This window comes from Zonotrichia leucophrys, chromosome 20 (genome assembly GCF_028769735.1).
Source record: "Zonotrichia leucophrys gambelii isolate GWCS_2022_RI chromosome 20, RI_Zleu_2.0, whole genome shotgun sequence".
NCBI lineage: Eukaryota > Metazoa > Chordata > Aves > Passeriformes > Passerellidae > Zonotrichia > Zonotrichia leucophrys.
The window spans coordinates 11866462-11882726 of record NC_088189.1 but is presented as its reverse complement, the minus strand read 5'-3'; the positions used below and the strand labels follow the sequence as shown (position 1 = coordinate 11882726).

Here is a 16265-nt window from a genome sequence, read left to right as displayed (position 1 = left end):
TCCAGCCATCCCCACAGGGACCCTCTGCTCCCCCAGACCCTGTGAAGCTCCCAGGGCACCCTCAAACACAGCTGGAGGCACACAGGCTGCAAGAGCCACAGGAGCAGGAGCAGCTTTGCAATGTCAAAGCCAAACTCCTTCAGCTCCTTACACAGGGAAAGGGTTAAAGCCACTGCTGCTCCATTGATAAATGAGACAAGGGAGTGAGTGAGGACAAAGAGGATGGCCCAGCACATCAATCCCTCCCTTATGCAGGGGCTCTGAGAGGCAGCAAAGCCCTGCAAGGGGGGGATGGCACTGCCATGCCCGGATTTGCTCCAGGTCTGGGCTCAGTGTCCAGCTGGCACCATGAGCTGGGGGGTAGGGGGTCACTGTGGCGTGCCCTGGGTGCTTAGGTGATACTCTGGGTGCTCAGGTGGTACCCTTGGGTGCTCAGGTGATACCCTGGGTGCTCAGGTGCTGATACCTGCACAGATGGCTTCTTCTCAGTCTTGCCCAAGGAGCGAGAGCTCCGCTTCTTCAGGGAGTTCTGCAGGAAGAACAGAGAGTTATGAGGTCCCTGCACCCCAGCAGTGACAGACAGACAGATTCAGCGTGCATGGACATTGGTGCTGACATTCCCAGGTGCTCCTGGACCCCAGGAGTACACCCTAGCCCTGGTGTTCCCTTTGCTTTGAGGCAGCTGGACTGGCAAGCATCACATCATGAGGTTTGGTCAGAAATTCCCCCTGCAGGCAAAGGAGCAGTGAAAAAGCAGGAGTGAGCAGGAAATGAGCCATGGAGAGTGGAGAGGCTGAGTCACTGTCCCTGTCAGGGCTGCATGCAGCAGGGAATCCAGCCCCCAGGCCAAGGGACAGCTCTCAGGACATTCCAGTGTGGGAGCAGCAGATGATGACATTCCCCATCACCTCCCCAAGCAAGGGATATGTGCTGCTCCCTCAGCAGCATGATGCTGACTCTGCTCTCAAGGTCACAAGGGGACACAAGGGACAATGTCCAGGCTAGTGAGGACAGCTGGGAGGTGGGGAAGGCAGGCAGAGCAATAAGGCAGAGCAAAAACATGGTAAAAATGGAGGTGCCCAGAGCAGAGCCAGTTATCTGGGGAAGGGAGCTGGGACAAGACCCTCAAGAACATGCACAGAGCCTCCCATGAGTGCTGGCTGATCCATGCAGCTGCCCTGGACCTCTTTCCAAGCTGGTGCTGAGGCCCCCAGCCAGAGAAAGCAGCTGTGAAATGTAAGCTGCTGCCTGTGCCAAGGTGCAGGGCTCCAGGCTTTCCTATTAAGGCCACGACCATGCCTGGAGCTGCTGGAGCTGCAGAGCCTCTCCCAGGGGCTGCTGGTGCCACATCACATCCCTCACCCACACTCTGCTGGGGACTGCAGCAGGCAAAGGGCAGCTCCAAGGAGCCCCAGGCACAGCACCCTGGGGCAGATGTGGCTGTCACTGCTCCACCCTGGGGTGCCCTCAAAGCCAAGCTTGGTGTGGCAGGCTTGGCATGGGGTACCCAGATTGATCCCACTTTTTCTGACCCCTTTAGGAGACAGGAGAGGGGAAAATGCCTGTGCCTTTGGGAATGATCCCCTAAAATTATCCAATTATGGGAGAAACCTCTTGGAAGGGAGGGATAATCAGCCCCTAGGGGTGAGTGCAGCCCTGCACAGTCCCTGGCTCTGGCTGCTAACAAGCTCTGCCAGGCTCTGTGCCCTGCAGCAGCAGGGAGGAGGAGGGCTTTTAGCTCACTTTGTCTCATGTTTGCCTAATTAGCACTCTGCAATCAGCCAGTAACCCCAACGCCCTTGCTAGCCTGGGGGTGTGCCATGCTGAGCTTGGGGACCATCTCTGAGCCAGCAGTGTCCCCAGGGCTCAGGCAGCTGCAGGAGGGGCTGTGTCCCACCCCAGCCCCTTCAGCAGTGCCTGCCTCTCAGAGCTCCCCACAGAACCACTTCCCCTGCCTGTTTTCCAGCGAGCGAGAGCTCCAGCCCAGCTCCCACTGCTGCCATTTGTTATTCAGCCCAGCTCCCAGCTGCAGGGAAACCCATTTCACGGCTGTTAGCAGGGCTGTGCAAGGCACCAGTGTGGGGGATGCTGCTGAGTGTCACCAGCACGGCCATGGCTGACAGGGGATGGCTGCAGCTGGATCCTGCAGCCTCCCAGGAGCTGGGCTTTTAGCAGGGATGGCCCCAGAGATGCCGAGCTGCCTGTGCAGGAAGCACAGTGGGGAAGTGAGAGCCTTCCCTTGGCTGTGCCTCCTCCTCCACACTGTCCTGAGGCTCAGCCAGAGCCATCCCGAGGCTCCCCGGGGACCAAAGGCATCCTGGGCAGTAGGGAAGTGGGTTACAAGGGCTCTGCAATGGATCTCAAGTCCATGCTGTCACCAGGATGCCTTTCCTGTCACTGAGATTGACACAGATCCCAGCCAGAAGCTGGCTGCAAACAGAGCATGACATGGAGTGCCCTGGACCTGTGCATGTGGGTACATTTGTGACTGCCCAGGGCACAGAGGGGATTGTGCAGCCACCCAGCTCCACAGCAGCACTGGGACACTGCTGGCACCTGCAGGATGCAGCCAGCACCAGGCACTCTGCCAGGGACAGGGACCCCACACATCATTTGGAGCTTTGCCCAGATGGAATTGGGCACGGCCCAGGGGGCTGGGCTGAGCAAGTGGCCAGGGACATATAAAGTGTCCCCAGAGCAGTGGGGAAGTCCCAGAGCCCCCCCTGGCTGGGGCAGAGCCAGCAGGGTGGGATGGAGCACGCCGAGGGCAGGTGCTGCTTGGGTTTCACAAGCATCTGTAGCACGGTTTGGGTTTCAGTGACTCAGGCAGGGCTGGGGGATCCCATGATGCAGGGCCAGGACACCTGCTATGAGCAGAGCCTTGGGGACACCTCCTGGTCCCCACTCACCTCTCTGAGCTTGTCCATCTCGTTCTGCACCACCTGCTTGGCCAGCTCTGTCTCGATGAGCCGCTGGCGCAGCTCCTCGTTCTCCTCCTCCAGCCGGATCCTCTTCTTCTCCACCACCTCCAGCTCATTGTGGAGCCGCACTGAGACGTCCTTGGCCACCTGGGGACACAGCAGGGCTCTCACCAGACGGGGCACAGTGTGCAGGGGGCTGAGACTCCAGCTCCTGGGCACCCACAGTCCTCATGAGGAGATCACCAGGCAGTTACTCCTCAGGGGGAGATACTGGTCCTTGTATCTGTCCCTGATGTGACTGCTCTTGTTCCTTCACCAGCTGCAAGGCTGCCCTGCATCCCCATCCCCTGGCCAAATCCTGCCTTCCCCAGCCCTAGCATGATGCTGGGAGACATTAATCACCTTTTTCCCATAGCACAAAGCTGGAGAAGCCCCCAGCAGGCTGGAAGAGCTGGTAGGCAGCAGCAGAGCAGGCAGCCTGTCACTGCAGGCAGCAGCTGTGCTGGCCAGGAGAAAGAGGAGCTGCTGCATCACATTACAGAAAAAGCAGCAGCTGCCCCAGGGTGAAGAGTGCCTACATCACTCCCAGAGCTCCCCCTCTCCAGATCCCTGCACAGGAGCAGTCCCCAGCATAAAGGGAGCTTAATAACACAAAACATTCACTCCTGCCTTTGCAGGACAGCAAAACTTGTCCCAAATGCCACTGCTCTCCTGCACAGCCTGGGATATGAGCACTTTGGAGGCAGCAGCAAGCCCTGCTGCAGGATCTCAGGCCATGGGGCTGGGCTCTGCTCCCCCGAGGATGGGCTGTGCTTTCTTTCCCAGAAAGGGAGAAGCTGGAGGGGTGTTTCTGGCAGCAGCCACCCAAGCTGGGGGGGAGCTGATGCTGATGGGTGGTTTGGGGAGGGGATTGGGGCCCCAGCAGGGATGGGCAGTGAGGAGGGTTCACAGCCCAGCACTTGTGGCACGTCTTGGCTCCAGGACTGGCTGTTTTCTGCTCAAAAAACAAAGTCAGTCCTCGAGCTGTTGCACATCCATCCCGAGCTGTCTCTGAGTGCCACCGCACCCCCTCTTGGCAGCAGGCTCGCTGGTGAGAGCCCTCAGCAAACACTCACCAGGCTCCTGGAGGGCGAAGCAACGTCACCCTGCAGAAATCCTCCTGTCCCTGCCCCAGCCCCACGTGCCACCATGCCTGGGGCTCTGCAAGGTTTTCCTGAAGGCCGAGAGAAGCAGCTCCCAAGCCTGCAGGGCCCTGGTCCCTGCAGTGGTGGCCCCATCACATCCCCACAGGAGCAGGACAAGGGAGCTCAGCCCCAGGGCACAGGGCTGGGCTGGGCTCCAGCCTGCCCAGGATGAGCCTCACATATTTCAGGCAGTTTCAGGCACATTCTCAGGCAGTGCTGGCCCTCTCCACCACCAGGACCCCCTCAGACCTGTGAGCTGAAAGCACTGCTCCCCACTTCCCACATCAACACCGCTAGCAGGGAATTATAACGCCTCCAACCAAACTGCACATCACAAACTGCACATCCTCACAGAGCTCCCTGCGCCCTGACATCCCCTGCCCACAACTCAGCAAAACCCCCTTGTGGGGGGTGTCTGGGTGGGGAGGAGCCCTCCCAGGCTGACCTTGACGTCCTGCTCGAGGCTGTGGATGAGCTCTCCGTCCACCTGGCCGGTCTGTGCCACGCGCAGGCTGCGGCGCTCGGCCTTGCGCAGCCGGTACTGCAGGATGCGGCACGTCTTGCTGGCCTGGTCCAGCTGCTGCCTCAGCTCCTGCAGCTGGTACACGTCCTCCTCCATGTAGACATCCCGCATCTCCAGCATCTCGGCGCGCAGCTCCTCGATCTCATCCTGCAGGGAGATGGTGGGTTAGACCCTGCGGCTTGCTCTGCTTGCTTTTTGCCTGTGATACCTCCCCACCATGGCTCTCCATCATCCATCCATCCATCCATCCATCCATCCATCCATCCATCCATCCATCCTTCCCTCCATCCCTCTATCTATCCATCCATCATCCATCCATGCATCCATCCATCCATCCATGGATCCATCATCCATCCATCCATCCATCCATCCATCCATCCATCCATCCATCCATCCATCCATCCATCCATCCATCCATCCCTCCATCATTCATCATCTATCCATCCATCCATCCTCTCCTCCATCCCTCTATCTATCCGTTCATACTCCATCCATCATCCATCCATGGATCCATCATCCATCCATCCATCCATCCATCCATCCCTCCATCCATGAGCCATTTTCACAGGTCTCCAAGCCCAGTCCTTGCAGAGCAGGCTCAGAGCCAGCTGGATGCCGTCACCCAGGGGTGAGCCAGTCACGCGGGGGGGAACAGCCAACAAAAGCGCCTGAGAGTCTTTGTGGTAAAAGAAAGAGGAAGGTGGGGGAGGGAGAGGAGCTGCAGGAGCAGCTCAGGCAGCAGCCACAGGGAGAAAAAATTAGGTTATGTTTGGAAAAGATGTGTCAGGGAGGCAGGCGAGGGAAGGAGGAGACGGCAGGCGAGGACAGCTCTTAGGGGAGGCAATGTGGGGACATGAACCAGATGCCACCAGTGCTGGGGACCAGAGGCTGCCTCTTGTTTTGCTACCAAGCAGCAGCCCTTGGGCTGGGTCCCTGTTCCACCTCTTCCCAGTCTCATCAGCTCTCCCAGTGAGCTCCTCCAGCACAGCAGAGCCTCTGGCACAGAGCAATTGCATCAGTGCCACAGCAGGGCCAAGGGTGACATCCTGCTGGCACCAACACTGGCCCAGAGCCTCCTCTGGGGATGGGGCACACGACTGCTGTGGGGTCCCCAGTGCCACCTCCTGACCCAGAACAGGACTGTGGTCATGGGGATACTCAAGGACTGTCCCCTCTGCTCCCCAGGGACTGACCAAGCTCTGTCCACGTCACCATGAACATGGTGCCAGCCCAAATCCCCCAGGCAAACACTCCACCCACCACACCAGCTGTCCTCCTTGACCAGACCCAGTGGGACCAGGGATCCCTCCTGGGAGGGATCAAGCATCTGCTGTCCTGCCAAAACCCCTGCCACTAAAGACTCCTGACACTGCCAATGCCACTGCCACTTGAGAGTGGCTCACACTGCCACTCTGCACCGTGGCATGCTCAGGGAGGAAACAAAAGGCTGTGGCACAGGATTGGGGATGCTCAGCCCTGATTCCCGCTGGGCAGAGGGGACAGAGGACTGTCCCCTCATTGCTGTGACAGTGCCCTAGAGCCCGAGATGGCAGCTCTGTGCTGGCTCTGCCAGGCGCTGGCACGGTGGCTGCCACACTCGCCCTGCCTGACAAAGCCCCAGCTGCAAGAACTGCCCGAAAGGAGCAGCCAAGCCTGGGGAAAGGGCCTGCAGCTGCAGGGACGAGTCACAGTCGCTCACTGTTGGCTTTAAACACTTTGTAACAAAGAAAGAACCTCAATTAGACAATCCCGGATTATCCCCTGGCCTGGGAGCCCGGTGGCACCATGGCCACCAGGGTCCTGCCACCCTCTGCTGCTCTGCTTCCACACAGGGGGTCCTGAGAACAGATCTGCCTCTGTTCTGTCTCAGAACACAAACAGCCCCGAGGCTCTGAGATGGGCACGGGGATCCTGGGGACAGACAGGCTGTTCAGGGACAGCCAGAGACTGTGCTGTGAAGGGGCATCACTGCAGACATGTCTGAGAAAACCTCCTGGACAGGTGTGAAACCGCCCAGGAACAAACCACATGTTCCTGCAAGGGCTGGGATGCACCATGGAGTGACAAACTCGATGGGAATCCCCCACCAGCACTGCCACCTCCTCACCCTGGCAGGGCCACAGCAAAACCCCCATAAAGCAAACCAGGAGAGCTGATTTGTGGCATCTATTCCTTGTAGAGCTTTTGTAAATAAAAAGGCATTATGGATTGCAGGTGAGCAGGCACACTGCAGAGGGTGGGGAAAACCCTTCCTTTCACCACCAAGGAATCGTGGCTTGAATACAACTGCAATCCTCCTTCAGTGCTCACCATTCCAGCTCTCACTTGCCATGTGGCTTTCCCAGGCAGCAGCTGAGCAGGGCAGGGAGCAGGGACCTTGGAAAAAACCCAACCACATCTTGCATTTGCTGGAAGAAAGCCTGGCCTTGCCCTGCTAAGAGCTCCTGCTTGTTTATGCTTTGGGTTGTAGCAACCGTTATTTTAGGGGGAGGCTGAGTCCAGCCTGGGCAAAACCTGGAAATGCAGCCAGGGAGTGGGGCTGGGGGGATCTGCAGCACAGCAGGGCCTGTCTTTGCTCCAGCTGCAGGAATTCACCCACATCCACAACCTGATAAATCCTCTGAGTGCATGCAGCAGGCATCCACAGCCTGCCCCAGTTTGCCCCACGGAGGTAAAGCATGCTGCTAAGCCACAGTAAAGGGATTAGGACTGGAGAGTGGAAAAATGCCAGGGAGAGAGCTTGGAGGACAGAGCTGATCTGCTAAGGCAGCACATGGGGGTGCACTGGGGTCCCCTCACAGCTTCAGGGGTCTGTGATGGCCACAGAGCCTCACCCTTTGCACATATTCTGGAACTGATGCCTAACCCAGCAAAAAATCAAAAAAAATTGGATTAAGGTGAGAGCAGAACAAGGAGAGGGGAGGAACCCCACAGAAACATCCCAAATTCAGGGGTGGCATTGAGGAATGTAAATGATGTTAAATTAAGTGTGACATGGTGACAGGTGGGCACAGAGGAGGAGATAAATGACTTCTCTCCACCACAAATGCCCTGGGGAGTGCCCTGCTGCTCCATCACCCTGTAAACAACAGAATGCCCATCCCTATGGGAGTCACAGCCTCCCAGCACCCATGGGCTGCACCCCTGCTTGTCCTCCAGGATCACCCAGCACTGCACCCTGCTCACCCCATCTCTGCAGCAGCAAAGATTTCACAGGTTGTTCAAATTCAACGATTTTTTTTACACTAGAAATCTCCTGTCTCGGAAAAAACGCTGGGAAGCTGCAGTCCAGAGAGACTCATTTGGATGCCCCAGGGATTGTTGCAGAAGCAAACAGCCCATTTCGTGGCTACAGGAGCCAGGTTATGCTCAGTGGAGGAGCTCAAGAGACAACCTACCTTCATCCTCCTCTGCACAAACCTCAGAGACACTGTCTCTCCCTGGGGAGATTATTAAGGAAGCTAAGGAGCGGAAAGGTGGGATGCAAAGTGCCTGTTTGCAGCTCAGGAAAAAGAAACCATGCATTTTTAGAGCAGGAGGAGGCAACAGCTGTGTCCACACATGCACTTGAAGGACATCAGCTCTTTCAGGAAGGGCTGAGCTTTGGGGTGATGACCCTGAGCAGTGACAGGGACCAGTGGAGGTGACAGAGCAAAGTGCAGGCCAGACCAGAAGCAGAATTAAACCTTCAGATCTCCTACCCAAGCCTGACTTTGGCTCCTGCAAGGATGCAGCAAGCTCTGAGCAGAGAGGGGGCACACACTGTGCAACCAACCCAGCAGGACCTGCTATCTCCAAGGAGCAGAAAACAGCAAGGGACACACAACAGCCTCATGCAGCTCACCCAGAGCTGGCTGTGCCTGGCTGATTGTGGCAACCTTGGCAGGCAGGCCTGAGCTTTAGGGTGATAACCCTGAGCAGTGACAGGGCAGGAGAGGGACCAGCAGAGATGGCAGAGCACACCTCAGAGTGCAGACCACACCAGAAGCAGAATTAAACCCTCAGATCTCCTACCCAAGCGGAGTTACACGCTGGCTTTGGCTCCTGCAAGAATGCAGCAAGCTCTGAGCAGAGAGGGAGCACACACTGAGCAACCCAGCAGGACCTGCTATCTCCAAGGAGCAGAAAAAAGCACAGGATACAAAACAGGCTCATACAGCACAGTCACAGCAGGCTGTGGCAACCTTGGCAAGCACATCCCAGCAGCAGCAGCCTGCCCATGGAGGATGGGCAGCATTTTGGGGGGCACACCCTGCAGTTTCCCCCCAAACCTCAGCAGAGGAGGAGGAAGGGTGGGAGCAGGCTGGGTGTGAGGCAGAGGAGCCTTTGTGCAGAGCTGGCTGTGCTGGCAGGGCTGTGCCTGCGGCTGGCCCCGTGCAAAGATGGGGATTACAGTGCAGGAGAGCAACAAGCACGGCTCCCTCCCAGATTACAGCACAAAAGCAGCAGCTTTCAATTAACTCTGAGCAGGCAGCCCGGCAGGCAGCACAGGGAATTATGCCTGAATTTGCTAGGGGGAAAAAAAAAAAGAAAAACCAGAGGGGATTTTTAAAGGAAACTGCCCAGGGTGCTCAGGTATGGGAGATGCAAGGGGAATGCAGGAAAGGCAGCACACCACAAGCCCATGGCAGGGTGAAAGGATGGGCAAGGCACACCCATGTCACACACAGGGGTTTCTCTGGGTGCATTAACAGCAGCTCTGACAGCAAGCACTGGCCATCCATGTCGTGCTGATCCCTGCCCCTGGCTGGCATGGCAGCTCCCCCTTGGTAATGGGAGTGAGGGGAAAAAATCAACATTTCTCAGCTTTACACCTGCCCCCATAAATTACCAGGCAAACAGCTGGGGGCTCTCTGCAGCCCATCCCATGCTGTGCAGCATCCAAAAAGGCAAGAGGCTGCAAAAGCCCTTGCAGGGTGGCTGCTTGACAGAGCTCTGCTCCCCAGCTCTGCAGGTGGCTACTGGGGCTCCCAGGCAGAGCAGGGACTCAGTGCCAACCAGGCTGCCCAGACACAGCCCCCAGTACCCCTGTGGGGGCTCTCAGAGAGCCCTGGCTGGTGGCATGACTACCTTGGGGGAAACAAGGCACCCAGCCACATTAAATGTCTCTCCAGAGAGCTGGGAAATGCATGTGAGCCCCAGGGGATGTGGGATGACTCAGGGAGGGAGCAGGAGGGGGACAGGCAGCAGGAAAGGGCACTCAGCTCCCAGGGTTACACGGCTCTTGCCTAAACCCCTTCCTTTGCAGAGGAGAGGAGAGGGAGAGGCTTTGCAGGCATCCCCTCCCCTTGCTCCAAACCCTCCCGTGCCCACTCTTTGTCTGCCTGTCCCTCTGCAGCTGCTGCCGTATCACATCTCACATTTTCCAGCCTGCTGAGCAGGGCTGGGAGCTGCTCTCCATCACACAGCTCAGCAACAGCGAGCTGGGGCAAGGACACCGAGCCACCGCCTCCCTCCCTCCCCAGGCTGCCAGGCTGCCTCTGAAAACAGCCCTTTTTGGGGAAACACTCAGAATAACCCCTCCAGGGCGGTCACAGCAGGTGCAGAGAGCTGAGAGCAGCGGCAAGAGGAGATCCCAGCACAGCCAGAGCAGGAGGAGGAAAGCAAAGCCTTGCACAAATGTGGGGTGCAAAAAGAAATGGGTAAAATGTGCTTAAACAAGTGGGTTTTATATGGCAGCGGAGGGAGGATGGGATGTGAGCTGGCACTGCTGGAGCTCTGCTGGGAAGCTCCCAAGCCCAGCGTGCATCACACGGGTGTAGTAGCACCACACACGTCTGGCTCGTGCCACAACGTCACCAAAGCCCTTCCTCCCACCCCCAAAAATCCTCATCTCGCTCCAAATACGCACTGGTGCTGATGAATACGTGACAAAAATATTCATCTGCAGCTTTTTGGGTGAGTCCTAGGAAATAAGTCACCTGGGATAAGTCTGATTCATCCACACCCGAGATGGGCAGTGCCAATCCCTCGGGTTAGGGCTTTATTTTTGTTTTTAATCCTGAAATGCCTGAATTTTTAGCACAGATGGCACAAGCCAGCACTCTGCTGCAGCCCAGCCCAGTTTTCTGCTCCTTGCTGGAGAAACTAGGCAAATCTTCCAACATTTTTTGGACCATGAGAGGTGTGTGCACTGGGCTTCTGCCCAGCTGGAGCCAGGGCAGCACCCCAGCCACCTCCTGCTCCAGAGTTAGCAGAAGTGAGCTACAACATGGAAACATGGATATAAGCAGGATGCACATGTCCTGGCAAAGAAGGGATGATGCCAGCATCCCCATGGCCATTCCTGGTGCATGCCTCCAGCAGCTCTGCCCTCTCCCACTGCCCCTGGCCAGGGGGTTTCAGCTGCCAGCCCTCAGGGCAGGTAAATCACTCGCTCCCTGCTGGCCTGCAGCTTGCCAGGAAGGAGATCACGTGGCAATGGAGGAAGCAGGAATGGCAGCACTCGTTCTTGGAAGCCCAGGGGCCTCATCTGTATTTTTCCAGCCCCCAGTAAATCAAAGCCTTTAAGCTGTTGCTGCTAATTTTGGCAGGAGTTGGGACAGCAGCCGTGCACTGGGGCTTTGCTGATGGACAAAGGGCCTGATTGAGCATCTTCCAGTGCATCACCCAGTGCCCACCTCGGGCTGGAATCCTGACACTTCCACAAACTTGGGCAGCAGCAGAGGAGAGCTGGCCTGACTTGCAGCCTGCAGCACCCTAAGAGCAGCTGGGGAGCCCTGGTACCCAGCCCTGAGCTTGCCAGCAGCTGACTGCCCAAACAGCTCAGCCACAGCTCCACCATGAAGGAGAGCAGAGGGCACCAAATCCCTGCAGCCACCCCAGGACGTGGCACCCACCAGGCTGGTGTGTGATGATGGCTCAGTGTCCCTGTCCCCTCACAGCACGTCTGCCCCTATGAACCAGGCAGACCTGGAAAATGGCCCCAGGGAGCACAGGAACCAATGGGAAGAAGAGAGCTGGAAAATGTCCCCAGGGTCTGGCAGCAGCAGCAGGGAGAGCAGCAGGGAGCCATGCCCAACTGCCAGGCCATGCCCAGCTGCACAGGGTCAGGTTATGCCACACTGTGTCCCAGGCTGAGCACATCCATACCATGCTGAGCTGTGCCAGCCCAGGCTGTGCCAAGCCTGGCCATGCCAAGCTGGGTCCATGCTAGGCTTGGTCGTTCTGCACCCAGTGTGCTGTGCCAGGGAAGCCATGCCCAGCTGGGTCATGCCTGGCTAACCTGCCCACATTGTGCCAAAGGCTGCCCTGTGCCAAACCATGCCATGGAACACTGAGCTGAGCAGTGCCACACCACGCTGGACCATGCCCAGCTGGGCCATGCTGTGCCAAGCTGAGCTCTGCTCTAAGTTCAGCATGGCCATGCCAGGCTTAGACAAGCCAGGCTTAGACAAGCCAGACCCTACATCCAGTCATGCTATGCTGTGCCAAGTTAAGCCCAGCCACGGCATGGCAGGCCAGCATTCTCTGGCTCTGCCATGTTCAGGGATGCCATGCTGGGCTGAGCCATGCCAAGCCCTGCACCCAGCCATGCTGTGCTGTGCTGCTCATCTGAGCCATGCCAGGCTGAGCTGAGCTGTGCCCTGTGCCCAGCCATGCCCTGGGATGCTGAACTCCACCAGGCTGGACCCGAGGATGCTGTGCCACATGGAGCTACACCTTGGGATGCAGTGCCATGCCACGTCATGCCATTGCCAGGGATGCTGTGTCATGCTGAGCCATGCTGTGCCATGCCATTGCCAGGGAAGCTGTGCCATGCTGCCCTGTGCACAGGGCTGCCATGCTGTGATAACCACGGATGCTCTATTGTGCTCAGGGATGCTGCACCATGCTGAGCCATGCCCTCAGATGCCCGGCAAAGCTCTGGGGACGTTAAACCACGCTGTGATGTTTAGCCAGGGGATGCTGACCCTGACTGACCCGTGCCCTGGGATGCCATGCGGTACCACTACTGCCCAGGGATGCCACATCACACCGAGCCGTACCAGGGATGCCACTGCACACCGAGCTGTGCCACGGATGCCACGCCGAGCCTTGACAGGGATATGACTGCACACAGAGACGTGGCAGGGATGCCACACCGAGCTGTGACAGGGATGCCACCCCGAGCCGTGCCCACCTTGAGATAGTCGTTCTCGGAGCGCAAGTCCTCCAGCTCGCGGAGCAGCCCGTCGGTGCCGGCGTCCAGCATCTCCTCGGTGAGGTCGGAGAAGGCGAGCGAGGTGCTGAGCTGCAGGCGGCTGCTGGCCACGGAGGCGGCCGAGGGCTCCTCGGGCAGCGGCGACGCCTCTCCGGCCGAGGGCGGCGGCGGCGGGGCGCTGCCCGGGGACTCGCCATCGCTGCCGCTCAGCCCCAGCTCCAGCGACAGCAGCTTCGCCTCCTCCGAGGCGCTGCAGTCCGACACCTCCGAGCTGCTGTCGGTCAGCCCCGAGCCCGGCCCGGGCGCGGCGGGCACCGAGCGCGGTCCCGAGCCGCTCCTCCTGGCCGCGGGGGCCGCCGTGTCGGCTCCGTGCCGCCGGCCCTTGGGCCGCACCGCGCCGCGCCCCGCCGGCCCCTTGCCGCCGGCCCGGGCCCCCGGCGGGCCCCGCTTGTCGGCTCGCCCGTCCTTGCTGCCGCCCGGGCGCCGCGGGTGCGGGTGCGGGTGCGCGCCGCTCGCCGCCAGCCGCGGGGCCGCGCCCGGGTGTCCCCCGCCGCCGCCGCGCCGGCTCTTGGCCAGCGACCAGCCCGGCACCTCCTTGGGGCGGGCGGGCGACGGCGCCCGCTGCGGCTTCTTCTTCCTCTCGGGGAGCGGCGGCGGCGGCGGCGGCGGCGCGGGGGGACCCGGCTGTGCTGCCGGCGCGGCCTCCATGTCCCGCTGCGCTGCGCTGGGCTCGGCCCCGGCTGCGGCTGCGGCCCCGGCCCGGCCCCGGCCCCGGCTCCGCCCGCCGCCGCCGGGCGGGGACGAGCGCGGGCGGCGAACAAAAGGCGGCGGAGGGAGTGTGTGGGGGGAGGCGGGGGGCGGCCGTGCTGGCGGCAACAGCGACCCCTCCGCCCGCCCGGAGCCGCACCAGCCCACCCTGCCCCGGTGGATGGGGCATCCCCGTGGGTAGAGCATCCCCGGGGTGAGGGGTGCCCCGCGGGTGTCTTCAGCAACGCGTGTTCTTTGGGGAGCCGTGACAAGGCAGGCGGAGCATCCCTGGGGACAGGGTCCCCTCCTGTGTCCCCTGCAGAGCGGGTCGCTGCGGTACCCCTGCGGATGAGGGTTACTCTGGGGTATTTCAGCTCCTGGGACACCCCCGAGGGTAAATGTCCCCGAGGACAGGCCTGGGGAAGGAGGTCCCCAGGGTGTTCCTGTAAGCGCAGCTCCTCCGGGGCAGTCTCGGAGGTGAAGATCCCCGAGGGACACTGAGTGTGACTGTCCCCCGGGGCACCACTGTCACTGCAGGGCATCCTCTGAGCTGGAAGTCCCCCATGTTCCCCGTGGGTGGGAGCTCCCTGGCCACCCTGAGCCGCCTCCGCTCCCCTGACGCTGCCCAGGGCCGCTGCAGCCTCCTCCGGAGCAGCGGGAGCACAGTGCCTCTCCAGGGGGAAGCCTGGAGCAGCGAGTGCCTGTTCCAGTCTGCTCCCACCCACCCGCCGCGTCTGCCGTACGTTACCAGCCGGCCCCGAGCCCACTGCGGAGCGTCCAGAGGCTCCGTTTGAAAAATGCTCCTCGGCTGTGTTTGTAAAATGCTCCTCTGCGCTTTCCCGCGTGGCCTCAGCACGGGAAGCGATGCTCTGCTGCACCACACAGAGCCCGGGACCCCCTCGCTGCTCAGATTCCGTTCCCGATGCTGGGCAGCGCAGCCCCAAGGCAGCGCCTGCTTCTGCCCGGGGCAAACCCGAGCCTGGCACAGGGGCAGAACCCGCAGCACATCTCGGTCTTAATCCGCCCAAAATAAACCCACGTGGGGCTGATTAGCACGTTGCTCAATACCCCTCTCTGTTCAGCCCACAGCCCCCTGCCCCCTCCCCAAACACCCTCTGGACACAGGCTGGGATTGCACTGCTGCTCTGCCCTGAGCCAGATGTGCCTCCAGCACAGGAAAACCGGGATTGTACAGCAAACCAGGGCTGTACAGCAAACCAGGATTGTACAGCTCACCAGAATTGTACAGCGCACCAGGGCTGTGCAGCACACCAGGATTGTACGACAAACCAGGGCTACCAGAGCTGTAAAACAAACCAGGATTGTACAGCAAACCAGGATTGTACAACAAACCAGGATTGTATGACAAACCAGGATTGTATAGCAAACCAGGATTGTACAGCAAACCAGGGGCTGTGCAACACACCAGGGCTGTACAACACACCAGGAATGTACAGCAAACCAGGATTGTACAACAAACCAGGGCTGTACAACACACCACGACTGCAGTGATACCTTTTGTTGCAGGTATCACTCCCTGCAGCTCGTGGAGCTGTAAATCTCTGTGTGCCTCTGGCCACGGCTTGCTGAGCCCCCCCGTGGCTCCATGAATGCCAAGGTGGTGTCTCCAGCCTGTCAGCAGCTTGTGAGCATGACAAGGGGGGGTGCGAGTGGAATAAGGGACCCCAGGAAGATGGGAAGGGCTCTGTGTCCCATCCCCACCCTGCAGCACACGAGAGGGGCTCTGTACCCCAGCCCCACCCTGCAGCGCAGCCACTGCACTGGGAAAGGAAGGTTCCTGGGCATCCTGCCCTTTCCAGGAAGATTTGCAGCCACAGGTGCCGCTTTCCAGGCTCTGGCACGTTGCCTGGCACCACACCTTGCAGCAAAGCAGGCTGAGCAGTGCCAGGCGCTGTCCCACGAGGGATGCAGGGCGGGTGGCACAGCCGTGCCCTTCTGTACGTGCCCGTGGCCAGGGCTGGCGGCAGGGCTGCCCTCCCCAGCACCATTAGCAGCCGTGCCGTGACTCAGAGCTGCTGCATGACTGCACATGCCCCGAGCGGGACAGGCGCTGACCGAGCCGTGCTGCCTGTGCTCATTAGCGATCATCATTAGTCCTGCTCCCGGCAGTGCTAATTGCGTAACGCCGGCACACGGTGGGCTGCCCTCGGGGAGCCACAGAGCTGCAGGGCAGAGAGCGATGAGGGCAGCATGTCGGCAGCCTGGTCCTGGGGAACAGCCCCTGGTCCTTGGGAACAGCCCCCAGGATGTTGGGAACAGCCCCCAGGATGTTGGGAACATGCCTGGACCTTGGGAACAACCCCCAGGATGTGGGGAACAGCCTTGGGAACAACCCCCAGGATCTTGGGAACAGCCCCTGTCCTTGGGAACAGCCCCCAAGGAGGTTGAGAACAACTCCCAGGATGTTGGGAAGAGCCCCTGGTCCTTGGAAACAGCCCTCAGGATGTTGGGAACAGTCCCCAGGATATTGGGAACAGTCCCTGGTCCTTGGGAACGGCCCCCAGGATGTTGAGAAGAGCCCTCAGGATGTTGGGAACAGTCCCCAGAATATGTGGAAGAGCCCCTGGTCCTTGGGAACAACCCCAGGATGTTTGGAACAGCTCCCAGGATGTTTGGAATAGCTCCTGATCCTTGGGAACAGCCCCCAGGATGTTGGCAACGGCCCCCAGGATGCCATAAGGAGGGACAGGACATGCCCAAACTCTGCTTGGGGCTGAGCTCAGTGT

General features: G+C 59.8%; 1 protein-coding gene across 2 annotated transcripts in view; it reads right to left on the bottom strand.

The window, feature by feature from the left end:
* MTCL2 (microtubule crosslinking factor 2) overlaps positions 1–13144 on the bottom strand; it is a 29673-nt gene extending 16529 nt beyond the window's left edge. The window contains exons 1-4 of one of the 2 annotated variants that reach the window (XM_064730300.1): positions 12751–13144; positions 4551–4775; positions 2910–3068; positions 467–529 (exon numbers count right to left, since the gene is read on the bottom strand). In XM_064730300.1, the coding sequence (XP_064586370.1) occupies positions 467–529; positions 2910–3068; positions 4551–4775; positions 12751–12822 (519 nt within the window). In that variant the 5' untranslated portion in view covers positions 12823–13144. The remainder of the gene's footprint in view (positions 1–466; positions 530–2909; positions 3069–4550; positions 4776–12750) is intronic. The other variant, XM_064730299.1, reaches the window with a different exon arrangement.
* Between the last annotated feature and the right edge of the window lie 3121 nt (positions 13145–16265).